Here is a 27,869-nt window from a genome sequence, read left to right as displayed (position 1 = left end):
TATTAACACGCGGGTGCCAAAATGAAATGAAACAAATACAACAATAGACAAGCTTAGGTTATTACAACCCAAGTCTAGAAAGCGGGGAAAAGATATCCCACGAATAAACAAATAAAGGGTTTCTAAATTAGCAAATTAAAGTCCAAGGGTTTAGTTCTCGCTAGCCCACACGTCTTCCCCACGTAAGCATCTTCACAACCTGTCATTCATGTAAACATGAACGCCACAGTCAGTGGGGAGTAACTCAAGGTTCTCCCAGCCACAATATGTCGAAACACAGATAAACAAGAACATATTAGAACATCATGAATATAACTATTTGGTGCAAGCACTCAGACATGAGACTAACATTCAAAACATGTGTAGTCAATTATAGATAAGGCATATGATACATCCAACTTTGAAAACCAAACAACAACAATACATGAAATGGGATTACTAACATCACATAATAAGCAAAGCATTCGGCCCAGAGGCTACCTTTAAAGCATGTCCGAGACACAAATCCTTAAGCACCTTGGCTCAGCGGTTACCTTTAAAACATGTCCAAGGCACGACATCTAAAGTATCTGGCTCAGCGGTTACCTTTAAAACATGTCCAAATACTACAAACAAGTGCCCGACTCAGAGGTTACCTTTAAAACATGTCCGAGGCACAACACATTAAGTATCTGGCTCAGCGGTTACCTTTAAAACATGTCCAAATAATACAAACAAGTACCCGACTCAGAGGTTATCTTTAAAACATGTCCGAGGTACAACAAACAAGTATCTGGCTTAGTGGTTACCTTTAAAACATGGCCAAATACAACAAACAAGTGCCCGACTCAGAGGTTACCTTTAAAACATGTCCGAGGCACAACAAACAAGTATCTGGCTCAGCGGTTACCTTTAAAACATGGTCAAATACAACAAACAAGTGCCCGACTCAGAGGTTACCTTTAAAACATGTCCGAGGCACAACAAACAAGTATCTGGCTCAGCGGTTACCTTTAAAACATGGCCAAATATAACAAACAAGCGTAACAAACAAGCACAACAAACAAGCACATAGAACGGAAATATTAATATCACATTAATACTTATGGCTTGCATCTCACAGTAAGTACGGATGGGAACATCAATCCCGACGACCTTATCGCAACTAGAGGGCCTATGGCTCACCCCTAGTATCCGATAGGACCGTGACTCAGGGACGGGATGATTAATGTCGCATTCATACTTATGGCCTGCATCACCATAAGTACGGATGGGAACATCACTCCCGACGTTCATACCGCAACTAGAGGGCCTCAGGCTCACCCCTAGTATCCGGTAGAACCAAGACTCACACAACCGAACAATACTAGCCATTATCAAGAATATGACCCTTTATAAACAACTATTTAATAATAATAACTCATACTTGTCTTATATTAATAGATATTCCATTTTTCTAATTTAACATGCCAGTTAAATAAAATATAATAAATGATAATGAATAAATTACGTCATATGAAATTACGGAATAACATGTGACCAAGCCCACATGGCTCATTTATGAGCCCAATAAGTAAATCATGTGAAATCCAATGAATGGACTAGGATAAGCCTAATAAAAGTGACATAGCAAGCCCAAACCAATGAATATGTTAGGTCCGTCATCAAAAGCATGTGAAAACCAGTTAGTCCAACACAACATGTCCAACAAGGATTTACGGTGAGCCCAACAACAAAATTAAATGGGCCCAAAAGAATAAATATATAAGAGAACGATAGTTAATGAATCACGTTATAGAAAATACGAGACGGTTATTTAATCATATTTTAAATAAACCCATCGCGCGCTAAAACAATTTATAAACATGACTAGCCCAAATTACCAAATATAGCTAGCCCATTTACTAAGGTTAAATGAGCCCAACGAACTAAATATGTGAAAGCACGATATTAACAAATTATCGTTATATAAAATACGAGACGGATATTAAATAATTCGAGTAAACCCAACTTGGCACTAATAGTTCCCATAATATAGATGTGATCCAACTAACCCAAAACATGTGTGCAGGCCCAATTGAGAAGCATAACCAACCCAATTGGAAAAAAACATAATAAGCCTAATTACCTTAAGGCATAACCACATCAAAAGGGAAACAAAAGGGGAATGGGGACATGGTTGGTGTATCTATACTTCCCCACCCGAGACCACCTCAAGCAGCCAAGCCGTGGCCACACCCATGGCCCGTGATTAGCCACAGTGTGACGATCCGCACACTTGAACCCTTAGATTTATTTATGCTTATGTAATTTCATTTTCCTTGTACATTTGTAGTAAGTATTTTCTTAGTAGTTTTAGAATAGGTTTCCATAAATAGGTATATCGCTATTCTGAACTAAACTTGTAAAATCAATGTTTCCTGCTACCAGGATGTAAATATCAAATTTCCCTCTTTAGGGAGTACTAGTGAATGAAAATCTACTTCCTAACTTGTGCCTTCGTATTTGCTTGTTGTTGCTTTGTTGTGAACGACTCTTTGCCTTCACTTTACTAACAAGCCGTGTTTGCGGGATCGACACTAGGATCCCGACTCACACCCCGAGACCCGAGTATCGTGCTAGTGGGCGATCCCTCACTAGTACGAAGATCCTTGTCGCTTGCATCTTGCCTTGAGACGGGCAAAGGTGCGCGCCACGGTCCGGCAAAAGTAGCGGACCGTGACATTTGGTATCAGAGCCCGGTCTTCGGACGGGCGTCTGCAAGCCGCATTTGTTTATCGAGATCGAGAAAATGGGCGAAACAATCGAGGACCGAGTGGATGCCTTAGAGGACGCAATCGACGTCAAGCTTCCCAAACTCGAGGACATCGTGATGCGGATGGCCGCGAGCCTCGAGGAGTTGCAAAAGACGGTTTGTGACCTTGAGACAAAGGTAGACGGGATGGACATTCGCATCCAAGCGATCAGTGGTGCGATCCCCGACGATCGGGAGGAAGAGATCAATCATCTGCACCGAAAGGTCGAGATGTTAGAGAACACTTGTGCCACGCTCGTGAAAGCGGTGGGCAATGACGGGAAATCTATGGGGAGCCATAAGGTGAAGGCACCCCCACCTCGTGCCTACGATGGGGCGAGGATTGAAAGCGGTGGATAACTTTATCTTCGATATGGAGCAATACTTCCGAGTAAGTGGGCTCGACGAAGACGCGGAAGTTGTCACGGCAAGCATGTATCTAGTCGACGATGCCAAGATGTGGTGGAGGGCTAGGTACAAGGAAATCGATGCGGGCACGATTACGGTGACATCGTGGGCCGACTTCAAGAGGATCTTGAAGGATCACTTCTACCCCGAGAACACGGAGTTTGTTGCTCGGAAGAAGTTGAAGGAAATCAAGCACACCAAATCAATCCGGGAATATGTGAGGGAATTCTCAGCGTGCATGCTCGAGATTAGCGAAATGTCCGAGACGGATAGGACATTCGAGTTCATTGACGGGTTGAAGAGGTGGGCACAACAAGAGGTCATGAGGCGAATCCCAAAACTCGTCTTCGGCCATATCGGTTTAACGGAGCGCCTACTCGACTTTCACGGGGAGCGAGAGGCACCAAGAGTTGTGGCACCAACGGGGAATACTGGTGTGTCACAAAGTGGGTACAATGGACAAAGGCCACAAAACAACGCCATTTCAGTTGGGAACAGTCGGTTCCGCTCACAAGGAAGTCAAGCCCAATCGGCGAGCACTACAAACTCGCCCTCAAGCTCGTCTTCGAAGGCGGGAAACTCTACTGCTTCCACGACGAAGAGACCGTTCGCGTGTTTTGTGTGCAAGGGTCCTCACAAGATGGCCGATTGTCCGAGCAAAGCGGAGTTCAATGCCATGTTCAAGGAGATGCCGAAAGGGGCTCAAGAACGTCTTGATGGGGCGTTGGCCGACTATCACCAAGAGTGTAACGAAGACTCGAGTGATGGTGAAGACCAACCACGGATGGGCTCACTCCAACGGATCAGCGCGATGGGGAAATACGAAGATTCCTCCGCCAAGAAATCCAACGGGCTCATGTACGTGGACTTGATGGTGAATGGGAAGCAAGCACGAGCCTTGATCGACTCGGGCGCCTCCCATAACTTTGTTACAAAAGAGGAAACGGATCGGTTGGGGCTAGTTATGCGGGATGCTAACGGTGCACTGAAGCGGTCAAGCGGGAAAATGAGACGCGTCAAGGAGTGGCTAAGAAGGCCGCGGTCTAGTGGGTGAGTGGGCGGGGAGCTCGACTTCACCACCGTTCATTTGGATGACTTCAAGTTAGTACTCGGGATGCAATTCTTTCAGAAAGCATTGGTGGTATTGAAACCGAGTGACGGATCGATGCTACTAATGGGGTCTATCGTAGTGAAGACGGTAGACAGCGACGAAGACAAGGGGCAGCATCGAATTTCGGCTATGAGGGTGATACCGACGCCGAAACAAGGGATGCGACCTTGGAGAATGCCTAAAGGTTCGGTGGAGCCAAGGGCGAACAAGACCCAGGCTAACTACGATGCTAAGTGGCCTGGGGGACGAAAGAAGAGTCTACCCCCTCACCGAGGAGTAGACGATGAGGGTCGAGATGCCCAAATAAGTAGGCCTCGTACCATCGAGGGCGCGTCGATGTCTTTGAGTCGACGTCTGGTTTGCGGGTCATTCGACCCAAGAGATAAGGCCTCGTACCATCGGGGCGCGTCGATGTGTTGAATCGCGTCCTGGTTTTCGGGTCGGTCGACCGAGAGAGAGGCCTCGTACCATCGGGGGCGCGCCGAAATGCCGATTCGGCGTCCTGGAGATCTCACATTCCCTTGAATGCGAGTCTTTGAAGTGACGAGAGACAAGACGAAGGTCTGTTGGGGCGATGACTTGAGAAAGCCCGAGAGAGCACTTTTCAAGCAGCGGCAAAGTGGGCGTTCCCGAGAGACAAGGAGCACGTGGTGAACTTGGAGAACATGACGTTCGGCAGCTTCTATGTCAAGGAACTCCAGCCTATCCTTGAGGGGACGAAGAGGCCAGTCATTGTTTGGGACGAAGCGCACATTCAAGCCGAGTTGTACAAGCCAATCCCCAACACTGCATGGACAGTCAGAGCTCACCGAGGATGTCTCACTGAAGCACCATTCAAGATTTTTGTGTTGCGGGCGGCAGCATTAGGTGGGGAGAGTGTGACGATCCGCACACTTGAACCCTTAGATTTATTTATGCTTATGTAATTTCATTTTCCTTGTACATTTGTAGTAAGTATTTTCTTAGTAGTTTTAGAATAGGTTTCCATAAATAGGTATATCGCTATTCTGAACTAAACTTGTAAAATCAATGTTTCCTGCTACCAGGATGTAAATATCAAATTTCCCTCTTTAGGGAGTACTAGTGAATGAAAATCTACTTCCTACCTTGTGCCTTCGTATTTGCTTGTTGTTGCTTTGTTGTGAACGACTCTTTGCCTTCACTTTACTAACAAGCCGTGTTTGCGGGATCGACACTAGGATCCCGACTCACACCCCGAGACCCGAGTATCGTGCTAGTGGGCGATCCCTCACTAGTACGAAGATCCTTGTCGCTTGCATCTTGCCTTGAGACGGGCAAAGGTGCGCGCCACGGTCCGGCAAAAGTAGCGGACCGTGACACACAGCCCGCCCACAGCAGCCTAATCCACCCCATGTCCCTACGGTCAGCCACCAGTCGTGGTTAACACACAACCACAACCACTGCCCGAAGTCACCAAACCGTAAAAGACAAAACCAAGTTGTGAGTATATGTGAGACGGAGATTTACGACGGTATTACGACTTAAGGTAGCCACCTCCGCACACCTAGACAGCCGCCAACTACCCATACAACCACTCCCCCACGGTTATCAAAACGGTCCAAAAACGGCCACAAAAGCGGTCATATGCAAACACGTCATGCTGTCCAATGGAGCAACCAGAAAAAAGGTTCTAAACCAGAACCCACTCCGGCCATAACATGCCCCCAACACGCCCTACAGCAGACCAAAAACAGCGCACACCATCCTTATTTCGACTGCCTCAAAACAGAGGACAAGACCGTCCCAAAACTGACCATTACCAACAACGATTCAAGACGGGATTTCGAGCATAGCAAGACGAATCTCCATGTAAAACACACAAATGAAAGTAAGCCTAAAGAACACAATTTTAACACGTAAAAGGTTTTAAAAATGAGTTTAGGGGGCGAAATATCGACTTATTGTCGAGTAACCTATCACCGTTACCTTTATCTTCACGAATTTTCGAGTAAACGTCCAAAAGCATGAGCCTTTCTTCAGTCTTCAGCTTAAAAGAAGGAAAAACGAGTCGGTTAAGACAAGAAACCGAGTTGTCATTTAAGACGGTATTTTCGAACTTCTACAAAATCTAGACTTTATTACCTTAAAAGAATGAGGAAGGAATGAGGAAGCTAATGGTACAAAAATCATGGAGTTTGGTTTAGAAATAAGGTAGGAAATCTGGGTTTTTGAGGTCGATAATGGTGGAGCGGCTGTGTTTGTTGTTGCTGCTGTTTCATTGTTGTTGCAGGAAAGATTGTGGGGTTGGGGACACAGGATACAACAACAACAATAATTTATGATAATAATAATAATAAATAAATAATATTAAAAGAATTATAATAATATATAATAATATATAAAAGAGATATTTAAAGGTACGGTGTAAGAGGGTAGGTGAGCGTGTTGTCAAATTCTGGTTGGTCCGGATTAAAGCATGTACAAAGTGAAATGTGACGGTCTATAGCTAGACGGATGTTGAGACGAGAATTATTATCATTACTGTCTTTATTATTATCAGACCAAAAATATGTATACATTTATTCTCGTATAAATTATACCTCAAGAATATAATTTAATAATACGTATTTTTATAAAAATGAGCTTTTCATATATTACTTTTATAAAAATTGTGTTTGACATAAATTAATTAAATCGAATAATCCAAAAATATAAAATAAAGTAATCAAACGGTTTAATAAATTTTTAAATGTCAAAATGGGAAATTCGCCGGTGTTACAATACATATAACACATTTTCTATAAGCGAATCGCGAATCGGTAAGGGGTATTCATAGCGAATATGGTAACCATGCTTTCCAAGCCATCACTTGAGGTACACATAGAAACCTATAAATACCTCATTATTGACCAATCAATGGTAAAATACTTCTTACCAACAACTTCCTCTCTCTAGAAGTAAGACTACTCGAGCTACTATGAGAGGGCACGGAAACCTTAGCTTCAAGCAAGGTCTCAACTATCCACCAGTACCATAAGGCATCAGAGAAGGACCTATTGCGAACCCTTAGAAGCCCTATTTGTTACGCGTAAAAGATCCATCCGGTGAGAGCAAGCATAGGTTCGAGGTGCCATCGTCTGAGAGGAGCGCGTTGACCCGACCCGGATTCGAGCAACTCTTACTTGAGTGTTTTTATTCGAAACAGTTATTTTTACTAATATCATTATTAATATTGACATTATTATTTATTATTGTTATTAAGAATATTATTAGTAAAAAATTACTATTTTTTCATTATTATAATTTATGATTATTTATATATAATAATATTATAATTTTTTTCTTAAAAATTTTAGTATTAGTATAAATAGTATTATACTATGAATATTAGTATTATTATAGTTGATAATAACAATAATATTAAATATTATTAATATTAATATTATTAATATTAATATGATTATTTCGATTCGATTATTTCAATTGACTTTATTGATTCGATTCGATTATTCAGCTCTATTGATTCGATTGAGTCCATCTCGGCTCCATTCGATTGATTCGATTCAGCTCCATTGATTGATTACTCGATTGATTGATTCGGCTCAGCTTCATTGATTCGATTGAGTTTAGTTCTTAAAAGCCAGAAAGAATAGGGCCTTATAGGAGCTGAACTTATAGGAACTGAACTGAACTTATAAGAGCTGAACTAAACTTATATGAGCTAAACTTATAAAAATTGTACGCTTTATATATTTATTAATTTTTTTTACAACTATTACAATACATTACAATAAAAAATATATTACATATTACATTTAGCAACCATTTATTTCCATATTATCATCATACTCGTCACTTTTTCATCTTTATTTTCACTGACATCATCGAATTTCCATCTATTTTTTTTCTAACCATCTACTCCGTATTTTTTTTTAAGAATAATGTATATAGGATAATTTTAATATTGGATTTTTTTTGCATTGATTTTAATGAAAAGGGTACTAGTTTTTTTCAATTCGTCAATATTAAAAAAACGGGTATGAATTTATAGTTAATATAAGTTGTATGAACTTATTCAAAACTGAAATTATAGAAACTGAACTGAACTTATAAGAGCTGAACTGAACTGAACTTATAGAAATTGAACTGAACTTAAAAAGGCAAATAGAAGTCCAAAAGAATAAGGCATTATCCAAACATCAAATAAAGCAGTGGACCATAATAACAAGGTATTAAAGTTTCACAAATTCTTGTTTAAAACGGGTGTATCCGTTTTATAAGACAAACCGAATATATTGAAAAAAGCAAGAGGTTTGTTATTAAATGCTTAAAGCTCAAGTAGGATAATACTTGACCCATTTTTACGTTAGACCGATAGAAAACTAAATGTTAAGGTTTATTATTTTGTATAGATCATTTCACAATCAACTAGTCTCAGCCTAAAATTGTTGTCCACTTGTCCTCTATTTTACACACAACGGACTCATTTTTTCCATTCTAATGCAGCGACGTATCCAGAATTTCATGTCAAATTGGCGAAAACATTTGAACGGCCGAATCACTAATACAATTCAAAAAAAGAAAACTTTTAGTAAAAAAAACATTTTTTTTCATTTTCAGACCATCCTATTAGTTATTACTCTATTAGCGCCTCACGCGGCTGATTTTGCCCCTGCCCCAATGTATCATTCACCTAAGTCCCTTTTTTATTTTACACCTTAATTTTTTGTAATTTTATTTCAACCCAAATACTTGTGTAAGGCGTGTTGGATTTGGACTTCCATTAGTCGGTTTTCTTATTTATGAAAACGGGTTGAATGTGATCGGTAAAGCCCATTATAGTTATATGATCCATTGGGCCTAGGTCTGTCTCAGTCAGTACGGTTAAGTAAATAGTGTGATGAGTGATCTTGATAAGTGTAGAACATTTATTATACGATGGCGACTGATGGGGGACCCAAATACAGTTCTATTATGGCTAGGTCTCTCTTCCTGTCTAGAATACCTCTAACCTATATAAATAGGTTATTGGGATGACATGCCCCATTGATTGTCATCATAAGGAAACATAGAAAAGGGAGGAGAAGATCATAGTATACTAATCATCTTATTATTTATTGTTATTATACGCTCCATACGATCTAACTGTAATCATCTTATTATTTATTGTTATTATACGCTCCATACGATCTAACTGTTGCTTCCGCTAAAGGTATGTACCATATACAATGAACCTTATAATTTATCTTAAATGTGGTATTATAGCAGAATTGTATTAGGGTTTATACAAATAATATTTTTCATCGTATCAACGATAAGAATAGTAGTGTCATGGTCTGATATTGCATTGTCCATGTTTTGCGGCAAATTATGACATAAACAATGATAGACTTTCACGGCTTGATGATGTGCTAACATCTACCTTGCTTGACTTTATGAAATAAACAATGATTGACTTTATGATAGAAATAACAGTATTTTCATGTTCTGCATTAATACATATGATGTTATGCTTCTTGATTATCGACTTATCGTTGGCTTTATTGTTTTACGGAGTATTATGAACGATTCGTATTAATCACTGATAATATGATCAAGTTGATACCTTTGACGAGTCCTATTATTAATTGATCATATGACCGTACAATTTGACATTGTGTGGGTGTGTTGTTTATTCTTTTATTGCAATTATTGTTGTTGATCAGCCTTTATTACGTTTTTTCCACACTTATCATATTAATAAGTTATTTTCTCATTGCACGTCATTAATTTATAATGCAATAAGCCATGCATATAACAAACTTGGTACGATTAGTTTGTTTGTATAGCCAAATCGATTGATACTTGTTTGCTATTGAATTGTAATTCTATGATGGATATCAAAGACAAAATTATAAAGAGCATGAAAGTATAATATTTGGGTGGTGTTCCGGTGGATTTATTTTAGTTGCGGTGGTTAGCTTGGCCAAAGCGGGTTATCTATCAATATTTAAAATAAATCATAAGGATTCCGGAATGTATATTTGTGCTTCTTAAATTAGTTTTTATAATTTCCTGCCCAAAGGGGGAAGTTATATAAGTTAATTTGAGTAAGTGGTTGAGTAAATACAAGTGTAATAATTTGATTACTTGGAAATTTATCTGCCCAAAGGTGATTTATTTTTGAGAAATCGCCTTGACTATTTACTTGGAGGTAGTTATTATGTCTTGTGTATTCTGCCCAAAGGGGAATGCATAAGATATAATATGATTCCTGTTGGAGGTATTTATTGTGTTTTGTGTATTCTGCCCAAAGGGGACTGCATAAGATATAATATGAATTCCTGTGAGAATATTGGGACTCCCCTAGCATATTCTTGTATAAAGTTATAAAGTAAAGTATACCCATATCATGCTAATATTGGCCCTAATCTATTGTTTCAGTCTACAAAATTTCTTTGAGCAATGAAATTTGTGCCATTAAAAGTATAAATGAGAATACTTTTGTTAAGTGGAAAGTTATGTTAAGTTGGTCATTGGTTTATTTGATTAATATATGTATATATCGAATTAACTGGGCACAAACCTTTTGCACTCGTACATGAGAGTACTCAAGCTTAAAATGACTATCACCTTTATAGGTGGGAATTGGTACATAAGTTGTGTATGTTGATATTGAAAATTCGATGTCTGGGGTTAGTGGTATTAAAGTTTTATATTATTAAACCGAGGATATAACGAATAGTCTCACTAAACTCAAGTTAATTGTTGAGCTTTTCTTAGTCGGTTAAATTCTTAATTCTCTTCCCGGAAAAGAGTCACTTCAAAATAGCTTACTGCCCCAAACTGATACATGGACCGACAAGGACTTATTTTATATGGGTGAGTATTGAAAAGAAAATAGGGGAATGAGATAAAGGAAAAAGTAGTGAACTTATTCATTAAGCAATTTTTTTTTTCGAAGGGGAAGTCAGGTAACATTTATACAAGAGTACTTGTAAAGAGTCTTGAGGTTAAGACTTGAGAGTAATAAATAATCTAGTATTACTACTGGACTTACTTGTTGGTTTTGCAACCAGACTGACCATAAATTGAGAAAGTGTTTTAAAATTCAAAATTCGGTTAACAAGGATAATAAAGACATGTAATTTATTGGCCTCAGTTTGTTTTAAATCATCTTTAGTAGATGTGTCACCTCATTTTTCATGTTTAGATAGTAGGTCATTTGTATAAATTTGTATTTTTTAAAAGGGTTCCAATATAAATAAACACCAAGTGAGGTTATAGTCAGCGTGTCCGCAGTGAATGACGGAAAACTTGATGTGGATTTCATCATAACAATTGTCTTAAAGCTTAGTTTAGGATTTTATTTGACTCTAGAAAATTTTCTTTATGTGTCATATATGAGACGAAATTTGTTTTTTATTTCGCAATTTGACATGTGTGGATTTCATTTGGTCACTTATAATTAAAAGGTTGAATTATTTTATAACTCTCATATGATTGGAAATGCTTTCCTTTGTGGTGATTTGTATTAATTGGATTGGATTTGATTTCTCATGATATTTTCTTAAATGTTAGAACTAAAAGAAGATTGACCAAAGAATTTTATATTTTCTTTATTTTATGGCATAAGATTCTTAGCCATGTTTCTAAAGAGAGAATTCATGGACTTGTCAAATGTGAAATTGGACTTAATTTTAAGGAACTCTTAAAGGATATTCACATTAACATTAGTGAACCACTACTATTTGTGGAAAGACGTCATATATCATGTTCATTGATGGTGATTCTAGATGTGGTTATGTTTACCTTATAAGTGGTAACTCTAAGGCTCTTGTTAAGTTTAAAGTATTAAGGTTTAGAGCTTGTTATGTATGATCATTATTAAGACTGAAAGATGATACCGAGTTGGAAAGTTGTTATGCCAAATTAAACATGGTGATTCATGGTTGTATATGAGTTTTTTGTTTTATAGTTATTGTTGGACAATATACGATGCCAAGTCTTCTTGAACAAAACGGCGTGACTGAGCGTTGTAATTGTACTTATAAAGATAGGTTGAGGAGTTTGATTCGAGATACAAATTAACATATTTCATCTAAGGTAAAACTTTTAAATCTGCCTTATATATCTTGGACCCAATACCTGAAAACTTTATTTTTTTTAAGTGTCTTATGAATTATGGATGGATGAAAGCCGCAAGTTTGAACTTTTTTTAGGGTGTGTGGCTGGCAGTTAAGTTGGGAATTTATATTTATAATCTTTCTGGAAAATTTTGATCCCACAACCACTCCTAAATTCTTTGTTACTTATCCTGTAGATTTTTTAAAGTTTAAGATTTGTAGAGCATGCAGCAGTTAAATTTCTAGAGAATAGCTTAGAGACATGTTGAAACAGAAGGCCCGTTTGTCTCATCATGAGTTTGTTAGTCTTTTATTTATGCATTAGAAAAATATTTATTCTTACTTTTCTAATGGGGGAAGTATGATGACCAGTAATGCTATTTCACATAACTCGTATGTTGTTGCACTTTTTAAAGTGTTTTCAAAAAGGCTTTAAGCATTTAACTATGGTGATTTTGTTGTCTATATCGGGGAACTTGATTATGATTTGGGCGAAATAGTTAAGATTATAACTTATAAATAAGGTATTTATTTTGTGCAAGCAGATAAATGAAAAGAGGTTATATATGTATGATGAGATGCAATCGATAAGATACATAATAAACTTTAGGAGTTAATTGTTACTCCAGTGGGTTTTGTTTTTAAATCCAGTCGGGTGTAAAGTGAATCTCTAAAATAAAGTTGGATTTTGAAGGTGTTGTTAAGAAACCTAAGGAGAGTTTTGTGACAAAGGGTTATACTAAAAGAGAAGGTGTGAATTTAAATTAAACAATTTCACCGATTACTTCAAAGGATTCTTAGGTCTTTCATTGTTCATGATTTAAAGTTATATTAAAATAGCTATTCTCATTGTTCTTTTTGAATGATTTTGTTGAGAAAGGTAAAGAACATATGGTATGTAAATTGAAGAAATCAATTCATGAATTGAAACAAGTTTCTTGTCAGTGGTATATGAAGTTTTATAAGTTTGTGAAGTCTAATGGACTTATTGAAATGTTAATGATATTTGCACATATATTACAAGATCAGTGGGAGGATATTGAATTGATATTCCTTATTCTTTATGTTGATAATATTTTACTTGGTAGTAATGATCTTGCTTTGTTGCATGACACAAAAGCAAATCTTTTCATTGTCTTCGACATGAACGATTTAGGGGAAGAATGTTTTGTACTTGGTATTAAGATTGTGTGTGACATGTCTAACAGAATGTTAGGATTATCTCAAGGAAGAAATGTTAAGTAAACCTAGTGTAACTCTCATATATAAAAGTGACAATTTAAGTAAGAATGAATGTCGTCCTTAAAGTAGACTTGATGAGAACAATATGTAACATATCCTTATGATAGTGTTGTTGGTAATTTGATGTATGCTGAAGTTTACTAGAACTTGGAGGTTATGTTTGATGTTATGAAATCCGGTATAGGATTCGGTTTTATGTTAACTGTTGGTGCTATATCTTGAAAGTGTGTCAAACATAATATACTGTCCAGCTGTCCACCTATATTAAGGAGACAAAGATTATAGCTTGTTATATATATATATATATATATATATATATATATATATATATATATATATATATATATATATATATATATATATATATATATATATATATATATATATATATATAATTAGGATCAAATGAGTCCACCTCCCTTAGGTGAGTCCATAAGTCCTAATTGGCATCCATTAGATTATAATAAAATCAAGGGCTAGGATTAAATCTCAAAATAAAGGACCTATATAAAAGACAACAAAACCCTAATTCCCATTTCACTCATCACAAACACATTTCTCCCTTCTCTCTCTTCCTCCCAACTTCTCTCTACAACTCCACAGCCGCCATCCCCTTCGCTCCTCTAATCCACAACCCCGACACCACGGCCTCACCCTCCCTCTGTTCCCGTGCCTCCCTCGGCCACCACCCCGACACCTGCCGCCTCTCCCTTTTTTTTCAGATCCGAATAAAAGTTGTCCATGTATGTTGCCTCCGTCGTCCCTCGTCATCTCCTCCACAACCGCGACTGCAATCATTTCTTCTCTTTTCTCTTTTTTTTTTTGTTTTTTTTCCAGATCTGGAACCCAGGGTCGTGGCTTGTGCGTGGTAGGGTGGTTGGGTGGTCGGCGGGATGGTGATTTGTTGGAGTTAATGGTAGTTGTGTGTTATGAATGAAATGTTTGGTTGGTTTCTTTGATTCTGATTTCTTTTTCTTTTCTTTTTTTTTTTTCAGATTTTGTTACTAACTTTTTTTCTTTATTATTTTGGGTATTGGTGGTGGTAGTAGCAGTGGGGTTGTGGCGGTTTACTTTTTTTTTTTTTTTTTTTTCAGATCTACGGCATAATTTTGGTAGGATGGTTATGGTGTCGTGGTTGTGGGTGGAGCCGTTTGTCGAGGACGGTGGTGCTGGTCTTATGGTGGTCGGTCGTTCGTGGTGGGGGGAGGTCGTTGGTGGCAGTGGTTGTCGATGACGTTGGACCGATTAATGTCCTATTTCATTGAGTAAAGCTTCACTTGACAAGTTTTATTTCCACTAACATGGATTAAAATCCACTAACATGGACTAAAGTTTCACTTGAATTGGATTAAAGTTTCACTAATATGGACTAAAGTTTCACTTGAATTTCACTTGAATGGGATTAAAGTTTCACTAATAGGGACTAAAGTTTCACTTGAATTAGATTAAAGTTTCACTAATATGGACTAAAGTTTAACTAAAATGGACTAAAGTTTCACATGAATTGGATTAAAGTTTCACTAATATGAACTAAAGTTTCATTATATGGACTAAAGTTTCACTTGACACGCACTAAAATTAAGACCAAAATTACATTCGTAAAACATTAATTTACATCTATAAAATTAAAATATTAATTAAACTCAAATTTTTATATTAGAAATTATCTAAAAAAATTAAATTTTAATTTTTAGTATTAAAGTTTTATTTGAAAAACATTAAAATTACATTTATAAATCAGTAAAATTAAATAAATTTTAATTTTTATATTAGAAATTGACTAAAAAAATTAAAATTTTAATTTTTAGGATTAAAGTTTCACTCGTAAAACATTAAAGTTACATTTATAAACCAATAAAATTAAATAAATCTAAGTTTTTATATTGAAAATTGTCTAAAAAAATTAAAGTTTTAAATTCTAGCAATAAAGTTTCACCGTAAAACACTAAAGTTACACTCAAAAATCAATTTTATATATTTAAAATAAAATTTTATAACATAAATTTAGTTTTTATTTATAAAATGAGCTTAAATATTAAAGTTACAATTCTAAAGAATTAAAGTTACACTCATAAATTAAAGTTTCATTTATAAAACATTAAAGTTTTCATCTTAAAATTTTACAATCTCAATCATCAATCTTAGAAGATCAATGGCTAGGATTAGGACTTAGTGGACTCACCAATTTAGGTGGACTCATTTGAACTTGGCTCTCTCTCTCTATATATATATATATATATATATATATATATATATATATAGAGAGAGAGAGAGAGAGAGAGAGAGAGAGAGAGAGAGAGAGAAGAGAAAGAGAGAGAGAGAGAAGAGATCTAGTGAGTCCACCTTTTTACATTGTGTCCATAAGTCCTCTTTAGGACCCTTGAAAAGATGGGATGAAGGGCTGAGATTGAAGGGAAAAAGTGGGGGGATTAAGGCTAAAATGAGGGATTAATGCTAATTTAAGACCCAGTCTCTCTCTACCTCACTAATCCACATAATTAAAAATTAATTCACTATATATCAATTATTTTCACATCCACTTCTCTCTCATCTCACAAATTTCATTACTCTCATCTCTCTAAAAACACAAATAACTCAAAATCCATAAAAATAAAAAATCCTCCCAAATAATTCAAAACCCAAATAATTCAAAACTCAATTATTTCCCCCACCATTTCCGCTACCCGACCACCACGGCCACCACTCAACCACCACAACACCACCAGCCACACCCCACGTCTTCTCCAACACCGTCGTCAACAAGAACCACAAGATCCGCCTGCCGCCATCCGCTGCTCACGTGCCACCACCCGACAACCCTTCTCACCACAACAAACCACCCAAAAACACCATACGCGACCCTACCCCACCACCACGTACCTACTCCCAAAAAAAAAACTCTCATCTCACGCACCTCACCACCACCCGACCTCCCTCAACTTGCCGCACCTCTCCTGTCCGTCACCACCACCACAGCCCATGACCCACCACACGACCTCAACACGGTCCCTGAAACCACGCACGTCACAAACACCTCCATCCTTTCTCTCTCTCTTTTTTTTTTTATTGTCGTTTACTTTTGAGCTACTTGTGAGCTACTTGTGTAAGAGGTTGCCAATGGTTTGAAACAAATAAGAAAATGTGTCCCAAAGAGTTTACTTTTTTGGTGCTGTTCATTTTATTGTCGTTTACTTTTTTTTTTTTTTTATATATATTAAAAAAGTGTTGTTTTAATGATAAAAAAAGGTGGTGTTTTGTTTTGTGGTGGGTGTTTGTTTTTATAATTTTTCAAATCGATCTTCTTATAAAAATCGTCTTGTTATATATTTTTTTCAGATCTGGTTTTGTTGGGTTTCTTTTTCATTTTTCAGATCTCGTCTTTCTTTAAATTTACACTCATATTTATTAGATTTACACTCGTATTTCTTTACATTAACACTGCTATTTTTTTTACAGTTACACTCGTATTTCTTTACATTTACACTCGTTTTTCTTTACATTTACACTCCTATTTCTTTACATTTACACTCGTATACATTTACACTCCTATTTCTTTACAGTTACACTCCTATTTGTTTACATTTACACTCGTATTTCATTACATTTACACTTTTTTTTTTTGCAGATATGCTATAGATCTTTTTTGTGAGTATGAGTTGGTGGTGACTGGTGAAGGACGGTGGCGGTGTTTGTCGGTGGTCGGACTACAATTACACTTTTAAAGGACAAAAGTTGCACTCTTAAAGGACCATAGTTACACTTAAAAGGACCAAAAAATCAAATTTACACTCGTAAAACATCAAATTTACACTCGTTATATGTTAAAATTATAAAATTCAAAATTTCGGTCACAAAAAATCAAATTTACACTCTTAAAGTATTACATTTACACTCGTAAAACATCAAATTTACACTTGTAAAATGTTAAAATTATATAAATTCAAAATTTCCGTCACAAAAAATCAAATTTACACTCTTAAAATGTTACATTTACACTCGTAAAACATCAAATTTACACTTGTAAAATGTTAAAACAATATAAATTCAAAATTTCCGCCACAAAAAATCAAATTTACACTCTTAAAATGTTACATTTACATTCGTAAAACATCAAATTTACACTTGTAAAATGTTAAAACTATATAAATTCAAAATTTCCACCACAAAAAATCAAATTTACACTCTTAAAATGTTACATTTACACTCGTAAAACATCAAATTTACACTTGCAAAATGTTAAAATTATATAAATTCAAAATTTCCGTCACAAAAAATCAAATTTACACTCTTAAAATGTTACATTTACACTCATAAAACATCAAATTTACACTTGTAAAATGTTAAAATTATATAAATTCAAAATTTCCGTCACAAAAAATCAAACTTACACTCTTAAAATGCTACATTTACACTCGTAAAACATTAAATTTTCACTTGTAAAATGTTAAAATAATATAAATTCAAAATTTCCGTCGCAAAAAAATCAAATTTACACTCTTAAAATGTTACATTTACACTCGTAAAACATCAAATTTACACTTGTAAAATGTTAAAATTATATAAATTCAAAATTTCCGTCACAAAAAATCAAATTTACACTCTCAAAATGTTACATTTATACTTGTAAAATGTTAGATTTACACTTGCAAAACTCATACAACATTACATTTACACTCATGAAATCTGAAACTCAAAACTGACTAATTAGGGGCTAGAGAAAGAAAGAAAAATTAATTAGTGTATAGAAATTTGATTAGTGAAATAATTTTTTTGTTAATTTCAATCTCAACCATCCATTTCAATCCAACCATCCACATTTTTTTCGTTTTTTTTAATAGTCCTTAATCCATCCCTTCTTCATCTATCTCAACCATCCATTTTCTCATCCAATGGCCCTTAGAGGAACTTAGAGACTCAATGGCATATGGTGGACTCATAAGAACTCACCTATATATATAAATGAGATCTAATGAGTCCACCAAAATCCATTGAGTCCATAAGTCTACTTTAGGACCCTTAAAAAGATAGGATGGAGGGCTGAGATTGAAGGAGAAAAAGGAAGGATTAGTGCAAAAATTAGGGGATTAATGATAATAAAATACTTTCCCTCTCTACTATCACTAATCAACCTCTAATTTCACTATAAAACCCTTCTTTTTCCACTCACTTCTCTCTCCTTCACACAAATATCATCCCTCCATCTCTCTAAAAACCAAAAAAATCCAAAATCCAAAAAATTCAAAAAACCAAAAAAAAAAAAAAATTCCCTCCTACCACTGCCTCACGCAACCGCACCAACCACCAAAAAAATCCCGTATCCCCCCTTTTCCAGATCCACGACAACCAACCTTGACAACCACCCCACGACAACACCACTACGTCGCATCACCCCACCGCAACCTCCTCTTTCCGCCACCTTGCTCACCACCATACACCAACGACACCTTCTCTTCCTTTCCGATGTCCGTCTCCCACAACCACCACAAACCAACACCGGATCTACAACCCCCAACCCCCTCCTCTTCTCTTACCGCCGGCACGAGCCACCAGCAGCCAACCACCTCCAACTTTTTTTTTAAAAAAAAATTCAGATCTGAAAAAATGACAACACCAACCGACACCACCACCACGAACCACCATGACGCCACCACACATCATCACAACCCGACATCCGCAAACCACCATCCGCAAACAACACCACGAAACACCATTCGACGCCGCCATCCGCAACCTTTTCGCCTTTTTTTTTCCAGATTGGAGATTAGAAAAAACGAGGGGTTGTTGTCGATGTTGTTGTTGAAGTGGTGTTGTTGTTGAAGTGTTGTCGATGTTGTTGTTTAAGTGGTGGTGTTGTCGAAGTGGTTGGTTAATTTTGTTGAAGTGTTGTTGTTGAAGTGTCTTTACTGTTGGTTACCACGACCTTTTGTTTTCATTTTCACCCTTTTCATTTTTTTTTTCAAAATAGTTTGGTCTTTTCTGTTGTGTTATTTATTTTTTTATTTTTATTTGTTATTGTGGTTGGTTAATTTTTACTTGCATATCTCGTATTTTTTTTAGATCTATAAAGTTACACTGTGGTGGTTTCAGATCTATTTGTATTTTTTGTGTTCTATCGGTTTGTTTTATATTTTTGTTTTGTTATATTTTTTTTTCAGATTTACATTTGTATTTCCTCACATTTACACTCGTATTTCTTTAAATTTACACTTTTATTTCCTCACATTTACACTCGTATTTATTTAAATTTACACTTGTCTTTCCTCACATTTACACTCGTAATTCCTTAAAGTTATACTGTTTTATATTTTTTTTTCAAATCTCTTTTTGTTTTATATTTTTTTTAATCTCGGCTTGTTTAAATTCGTTTTGTTATATATATTTTTTTTAAGATTTACACTCGTACTTCATCAAAGTTACAGTCGTATGTAGATTTAATAAAATACGAGTGTAAATCTGAAAAATGAATGTAATTTTAATAAAATACAAGGTTTTTTTTTTTTTAGATTTACACTTGTAAATCTAAAAAATGAGACCAATACCACCATCGTCCTCTAATAAATATATTTATTATACTCATATTTTTTTACATTTACACTCGTATTTGTGTACATTTACACTCATATTTCTTTACATTTACACTCATATTTCTTTACAATTACACTCGTATTTCTTTACATTTACACTCATAATTTTTACATTTACACTCATTTTTCTTTACATTTACACCCATTTTTCAGATTTACACTCATATTTGTTTACAATTACACTCGTATTTCTTTACATTTATACTTATAATTTTTACATTTACACTCATATTTCTTTACATTTACACTCGTATATCTGTACATTTACACTCGTTAAATTTATATATATTTGCACTCATATATTTTCGTGGATATGAGTTGGTGGTGGAGAACGGCGTTGGTGGTGTTTGTTGGTAGTCGGACTAAAGTTTACTCGTAAAAGGAACAAAGTTAAACTTATAAAGGACCAAAGTCACACTCAAAGGACCAAATTTACACTCTAAAACCTTCAAATTTACACTTAAAATACTACATTTACACTCGTAAAACATCACATTTACACTCGTAAAATGTTAAAATTATATAAATCAAAATTTTCGCCACAAAAAATCAAATTTACACTCTTAAAATATTACATTTACACGCGCAAAACATCAAATTTACACTTGTAAAATGTTAAAATTATATAAATTCAAAATTTCCGTCACAAAAAATCAAATTTACACTCTTAAAATATTACATTTACACTCGTAAAACATCAAATTTACACTCGATAAATGTTTAAATTGTAAAATTTCAAAATTTCCGTTACAAAACATCAAATTTACACTCTTAAAATATTACATTTACACTCGTAAAACATCAAATTTACACTCGTTAAGTGTTAAAATCATATAAATTCAAAATTTCCGTCACAAAAAATCAAATTTACACTCTTAAAATATTACATTTACACTCGTAAAACATCAAATTTACACTCGATAAATGTTAAAATTATAAAATTTCAAAATTTCCGTTACAAAAAATCAAATTTACACTCTTAAAATATTACATTTACACTCGTAAAACATCAAATTTACACTCGTTAAATGTTAAAATTATATAAATTCAAAATTTCCGTCACAAAAAATTAATTTTACACTCTTAAAATTTTACATTTACACTCGTAAAACATCACATTTACACTTGTAAAATGTTAAAATTATATAAATCCAAAATTTCCGTCACAAAAAATCAAATTTACACTCTTAAAATGTTACATTTACACTCGTAAAACATCACATTTACACTTGTAAAATGTTAAAATTATATAAATTCAAAATTTCCGTCACAAAAAAATCAAATTTACACTCTTAAAATGTTACATTTACACTCGTAAAACATCACATTTACACTTGTAAAACTCATACAACATTACATTTACACTTCTGAAATCTGAAACTCAAAACTGATTAATTAGGAGCTAGAGAGAGAAAGAAAAATTAATTAGTGTATAGAAATTTGATTAGTGGTAATTTTTTTTGGTAATTTTCAATCTCAACCACCCATCTCAATCCAACCATCCACATTTTTTACCTTTTCTTTTTAATGACCCTTAATCAAATTCATCTCAACCATCCATTGAGTCCATCCAATGGCCCTTAGAGTGACTTATGGAATCAATGACACATATTGGACTCATTAGAACTCCTATATATATATATATATATATATATATATATATATATATATATATATATATATATATATATATATATATATATATATATATAATCGCTCATCATGCTAAGGATATGAGATATTGTTAAATGTGTCAAATCTAAGGTTTTAATTTGAAAATTCATAATGTCAAATGATGGTTAGAACTTGAAAATGTCGAGTATGTGTCTCTTTTAAACTAAGGAGATGATTGGGGACCCATTGACTAAAGCACTCATGGTTATTGAGTTTTGAAAAGTATGTTAAGATATGAGTTTTATAATGCATTGAATTAGTCGGAGTTGTAATTGAGATATTTTGGTATTTGAGGTACTGTATATATGTTTTCAGTAATAAGGTTGATGTTTTAATTCTCACTAAATGTTTGCATGTTAAATATAAGCTTAATGCATGTATGATTATTGTTATAGTTCAATTCTTGTCATGTTAAGAGATGTTGTGCATTAAAGTTTTTCCCCTTTAGTGGGTGGATTTATCCTGAAATGGATATTGGCTGTTGATCCATTGCCAGTTGTGGTTTATTTGCCCATTAGTGGGTGGAGTTATCCTTTAATGGATGTTGGTTGTTTAGCCATTGCCTATTTTGGTGTCTTTACCCTTTATTGGGTGCTTTAATCTCTAATGATTATAAGCATACCTTAAGTGGTATTTACCTTTCAAGGTAATTAAGGGGAATACTTCTTTAGAAGTGGGTCTCAATTGAGACTGTCACCGAATGTGGTTAAGCATGATCATCTTAAAGTTTGGATCTATTATGCTAAAACCACACTACACTTTGTCACACTTGGGACTCATGTCGGTAAGCTTTTGGTGTTGTGATCATGGAAGGTCTTGTATGACTTAATTGTACTATGTCCGCTATGGTTCACATTAAATTGCTTATTGGACCGAGTTCTGTAGAGGATGTTTTTTTATGGCCATGTTGTTCAACCCGAGAGTCGTTTTACAAAATAAACGTTTTCGAAATACTTTTGTAAAATAAAACCTCTTTTAATAAAACCAACAAATGTCGCCCAAGTGGGAGAATGTTGGATTTGGACTTCCATTAGTTGGTTTTCTTATTTATGAAAACGGGTTGAATGTGACCGGTAAAGCCCACTATAATTATATGATCCATTGGGCCTAGGTCTGTCTCAATCAGTACGGTTAAGTAAATAGTGTGATGGTACTGATAAGTGTAAGGCGCATTTATTATACGTGGGCGATCGATTGGGGGACAAATACGATTTATTATACAGTCTCTTCCTGCAGAATACCTCTAACCTATATAAATAGGTTATTGGGATGACATGCCCCATTGATTGTCATCATAAGGAAACATAGAAGAGGGAGGAGAAGATCCTAGTATACTAATCATCTTATTATTTATTGTTATTATACGCTCCAGACGATCTAACTGTTGCTTCCGCTAAAGGTATGTACCCTATACAATGATCCTTATAATTTATCTTATAAGGCGGCCTTACACAAGCATATGAAACAGGTTAGTTTATAACTACTTTTCATTAACTACTTTTCATTAATATGGATCGTGGTTAGTCGATGGTTGTATCTGTTCTACACTATACGTATGTAAAACCGCCTTATATAAGACTAACTATTCTTGTGAAGTTACACAAATGAAGCGGTAGGTGAAGAAAAGGACAAGAGATTGTCAGATAGATATGCACATAGCAGAAAAGATAAAAGAAAATGAAGTGATAATGAGACTATCCAAAATTCCAAAAGTGTAGGTGTGGGGAACTGGGGATCACGTTATCCTTTGAAAGTAGAAAAGCAGACCTGCAGGAAATGGGGCAAATGATTTAGCACATCCTGCTTTAATCACCTCCAAATCATCTGATATTACCACTGATCCATCTCCTGCTATTCCCCAATACAGCTTCACTCCTCCATCCGATCCCTTTTTTAACACATTTCCATACATCATGATTAGCCATTGCTAAGACCATCCCTAAGCAGTGGTCGCGCTAACTAGGTTGCGACCCGATTTTATTTTTAAGCCTACCTTATTAACCTTGACCCATTTTCACCCTCCCAAGCAGAAGGTCGCGACCTAGGTCATCAACCCAATCATGATCTACTTTACAACATTTCCAATTATTGTTTTTTTTATTGTTTTATAATTGTTCAACCAATAAGAAATTGACACATAGAAGGTCAATACGACCATATCTTTTGACCAACCTTGGTCACAAATTGACCATCCTTGGTCACAAATTGACAATTTCTTGTTTTTGGTCACAAATTAACCACCCTTAGTCACACATTAATAATACTAAACTAACTAAACCTAAGAGATCTCCCTAGCAAAAGAAAGTTCAAGATCAACAAGTCATATCGACTTGTTGGTGACGAGATTAGGTCACAACAACTGATTTAAGACATGATATTAATTGAATAAATCAAAAGAGGTGCCGAATACTCTATCTCAATTTCAATCATTTGTTTTTTGTTAGACCACCCATAAGTAAGGTCATCAACTAAGTCACTTGGGGGATGAGTCTCCTTAATCATGAATTAATGAAAAAATTAAGAAGACCTTCTATGTAAAAAGGTCACTCCATGACTTGGGTGGGTTGCCTTGTGACCTTCCACATGTCAATGAGGTATTTGTTGGGCACAAATATTGAAAACACAAATAAAGAGGAAAAGATGAAATGAATGTTTGTCTTCCTTTCACGCATAAATGCAACATGCAACACAAATATTAAGAGATGTTTTGGTGGGTAGAGAATGTGGGAAATGATTGGAAATGTTGGAAAGTGAGAAATGATTGGATTGGTGACCTAGGTCGCGACTTTCTGCTTGGGAGTGTAAAAGTGGGTCAAGATAAATAGGGTGAGATTAAGAATAAAATGGGGTAGTGACCTAGTTAAGGTGACCTTTGCTTGGGGGTGGTCTTAAATCATGCAAATGGGCTTGACCTTACCCGAATGGAGGAGAGACGGACCCACTTAATAACATAAGGAAGGTTACAATCTCTATTTCTCCTTTAATGTGGGACACTCACATGTAAGTTAATATGAAATTCTTCACATTTACCCTATGTTCTCCGACACTTTACTTAGCTGCCGTGTCGCGTGTCCGACATCTATCGTGTCGACACCGACACGATACTTCGACACTTCATTTTAGACCAACAAATTGAAAAATTCGTACAAATTAGCCGTATCGGACCCGTCTCGGTGAGTTAGGGTAACACCGCATTTACCCCTAGCAAAGAATAGAAAAGGTAACAACTAACAAATTATTGGGATGGAGTGAGTAATAAGATTTATTTAGTAGGGAAAAGAAAAATACGAGGGCAGTGAAGACAGTGCCATTCTTGCTATCATAGATGACAAAACCAAATCTGCCTTCTAGGTTCTTGATGACTTGATCAGCAGGGTAGGGCCCACGGTCCCTAAGTGTTCTATATGCTTCAATCACTAACATGGCTTCATTTGCACTCTTTGACAGTCCATAATCCTTTATTAAGCCACATAAGTTGTCTAAACTCCCCTTAAATAAGCAGTATATATCATCATATCCACAAAACAACATGCAACATCATGAAAAGCGTATACAATTTAACGAGTCAATTAGGCTCCCGCAAATTGCGGGTGTGGCCTTACCCCATTACCCATGTGTTAGGGACATAAAACGAGGCTGTTTTCGACTGATCCAAGAAAGAAATGATAAAATGAGTAAAAGTTGGAAAATTACATTTGTTGGAGAGGATTAGGAGGGGAAGGTCGGACAAAAGCAAGAACAGCAGCATGACCAAAGCTCATATGAAAGGTGTTTTCAGGATGAGAATATGAGATGACACAAAATCATTGAGAGTTTCATGTGGTAGTTTTGGTTTTTTAGGTCCTTTATGTGATGCTGGACTGTTTAGCTCTTCTGGTGGATGTGCAAAGGCTTTGTGAAATATTGCCAACAAAAAACGACTCGCCCCTCTTTTCAAGTAAAAGACGAGTCAGAACAAAAAAAAAGGGGCATTTCAAGACCCCTACAAGGTCCGCCAACAAACCAAAATACATTCCCAATGCAATAGGGTATTTTTCTACGGCTCAAAAAGGCAATTCATACGCCAATTTGAGCACAAATCGGTCAAAAATTCAAAAAACGACCGCAAAAAGGCAAACGTGATTTTATCACGCCTCAAAGCGACCTAAACTACCAATAAGGTCCATTTCAAGGCAAACTGACTCAATTCAAGCCCAAACAGGCGCTTATTTTGTCAGACATAAGACCGTCACAAAAGGCAAAAATTCCAAATTTTGCCCACGATACCCAACGAAGGTTCATAAATGGCGAATACGGGTTTTCCCAACTACAATGCAACCTAGTGGGACCCACTACCCAAGCAAATAAACTTGGCATTGCGAAATGAGACGGTTTCTCACCTCACTCACGTTTTTCGAGCATAGGGAGCGGAAACGGGGACCGAAATGCAAACTAAAAGCACTCCTATACTCCTAAACAGATTTCTAACCTAATGCAATCATCAATTTCCCTCAAAATGGGCTCAATCAAAAACGCCCAATTCGATTTTTCTAGGGTAAAATTCGCCCTAATCCAATTAAGCTAAAGATCAACAAATTTAAATGGATTCATGAGGGAATGCATACCTTGAGATGACATTGTTGATGATAGCACGAACCCAAGCGAGCTAGAAGATCCAACAATGGCGATCTTAGCTTGTTTTGTCAAAATTTGGAGAAGACGAAGTGATGAATGAAATGCAGCCTGAACTCGCGTCTTTTACAGAAAAAAGGGAAGCCCCTTTGGTTCGCAAGGAGGCTCGCGCGTCAATCAGGCCCCCCCTTGCTTTTTCACCGAAATTTGGGCTTTGGCCCAATTTCACATATTAAACTTCGAATTTTCATTGACGATATTAAAGGTCTTCATTTTCGCAAAGACAAAGACAAATAGTGAAAATTTAAATTTGCTATTTTCGAAAATTTCAAACAAACGGCGATCAAAACCGCCGATTTCAAAAATAATGGTGAAATCAAAATTCACTATTTTCCTACAAAAATTTCAAAAATAATAGCGAGAATCTAAAATCCGCTATTTCTTCAAATTTCAAACGGCGACGCATAAACCGTCACTTCAATCAATAGTGAAGATTCCAAATTGACTATTTCCATTAAACGTCAACGGCGGCACATAAACTGTCACTTCAATCAATAGTTTTTTTTTTTTTTTTTTTTTTGGTTGCAAAATTTTGAGGGAAAAAATGATGATGTTTTGGAGTGTAAAGTAAGAGAAATGAGAGATATTTGGAGGATGAAGAGATGGGTTGTTATATAGTACTCACTCCCATCCAAACCAAAGGTTACATTTGAATTTGACTTTATTACGCTTGTTGAGGCGCGTTTTACAACGTGAATATCTTTAGTTACACATTATTAAAAATTATAAAAACTTGATATTCTTATAGCATTCATGACGATGAATCAAATAAGATCTCGCATGACTATATTTTCTCTTATACATTACTAATAATACCAAAGATTCTCTACAATCATAAATAGTGTCAAAAAGTCAAATGTAACCTTTGATTTGGATGAGAGAGAGTATAAGGTAGAAGTGTGTCAATTATTAGGGGGTTGTATGAATTATTGAGAGATGAAATGGATGTGTTATCTAAATTGGAAATATAAGGTGCAGGGATAGAAACAAGGGAAGAGATTGGAAAATACTATGAGCTTAAGATCAATGGATTACTTTATCTTCTAAAGACCAGTATAACAATTGTTAAATCCGGCATATTCTTTTACTGAATTCTACCCACTTTACCCTAATATTAGTTTTCTTGCCCGTGCGTTGCACGGTTATTAAAATAATGTGTGATAAATTTCATCATAAAATGGAATATAGACATATAGTACATTGTTCATGTCTAAGTTTTTATGTATGCCGCATGACCAACAAATAATTCCCGTTAACATAATATTGACATAAGAATAAAAGAGTGTTTGATTAATAAAATACTTTTTTTTAGGAAAATAAAACCAATATGAAGTTTATAT

At 35.5% G+C, this 27,869-nt stretch overlaps 1 protein-coding gene across 1 annotated transcript; it reads right to left on the bottom strand.

The window, feature by feature from the left end:
- Positions 1–25,778, bottom strand: LOC141633948 (asparagine synthetase [glutamine-hydrolyzing]-like). The gene is made up of 4 exons (XM_074446290.1): positions 25,552–25,778; positions 25,147–25,337; positions 23,626–23,746; positions 1–199 (listed from the first exon to the last, which is right to left on the bottom strand). Exons 1-4 carry the CDS (start codon positions 25,604–25,606, stop codon positions 123–125), a joined length of 444 nt encoding a protein of 147 aa, XP_074302391.1. The 5' UTR covers positions 25,607–25,778; the 3' UTR covers positions 1–122.
- Positions 25,779–27,869: the final 2,091 nt, after the last annotated feature.

Source organism: Silene latifolia, chromosome Y (assembly GCF_048544455.1).
Source record: "Silene latifolia isolate original U9 population chromosome Y, ASM4854445v1, whole genome shotgun sequence".
In the NCBI taxonomy this organism is placed as follows: domain Eukaryota; kingdom Viridiplantae; phylum Streptophyta; class Magnoliopsida; order Caryophyllales; family Caryophyllaceae; genus Silene; species Silene latifolia.
Note: the sequence above shows the minus strand (reverse complement) of the source record. Positions and strands in the feature narration are given on the sequence as shown.

Coding starts and splice junctions, on each gene's coding strand:
- LOC141633948 (XM_074446290.1), bottom strand. CDS start 25,606: ATGCTGCTGTTCTTGCTTTTGTCCGACCTTCCCCTCCTAATCCTCTCC. Junction 25,338..25,551: donor CCTAATCCTCTCCAACAAAT/GTAATTTTCCAA, acceptor AGGGGAGTTTAG/ACAACTTATGTGGCTTAATA. Junction 23,747..25,146: donor GCACTGTCTTCACTGCCCTC/GTATTTTTCTTT, acceptor GTGTTAAAAAAG/GGATCGGATGGAGGAGTGAA.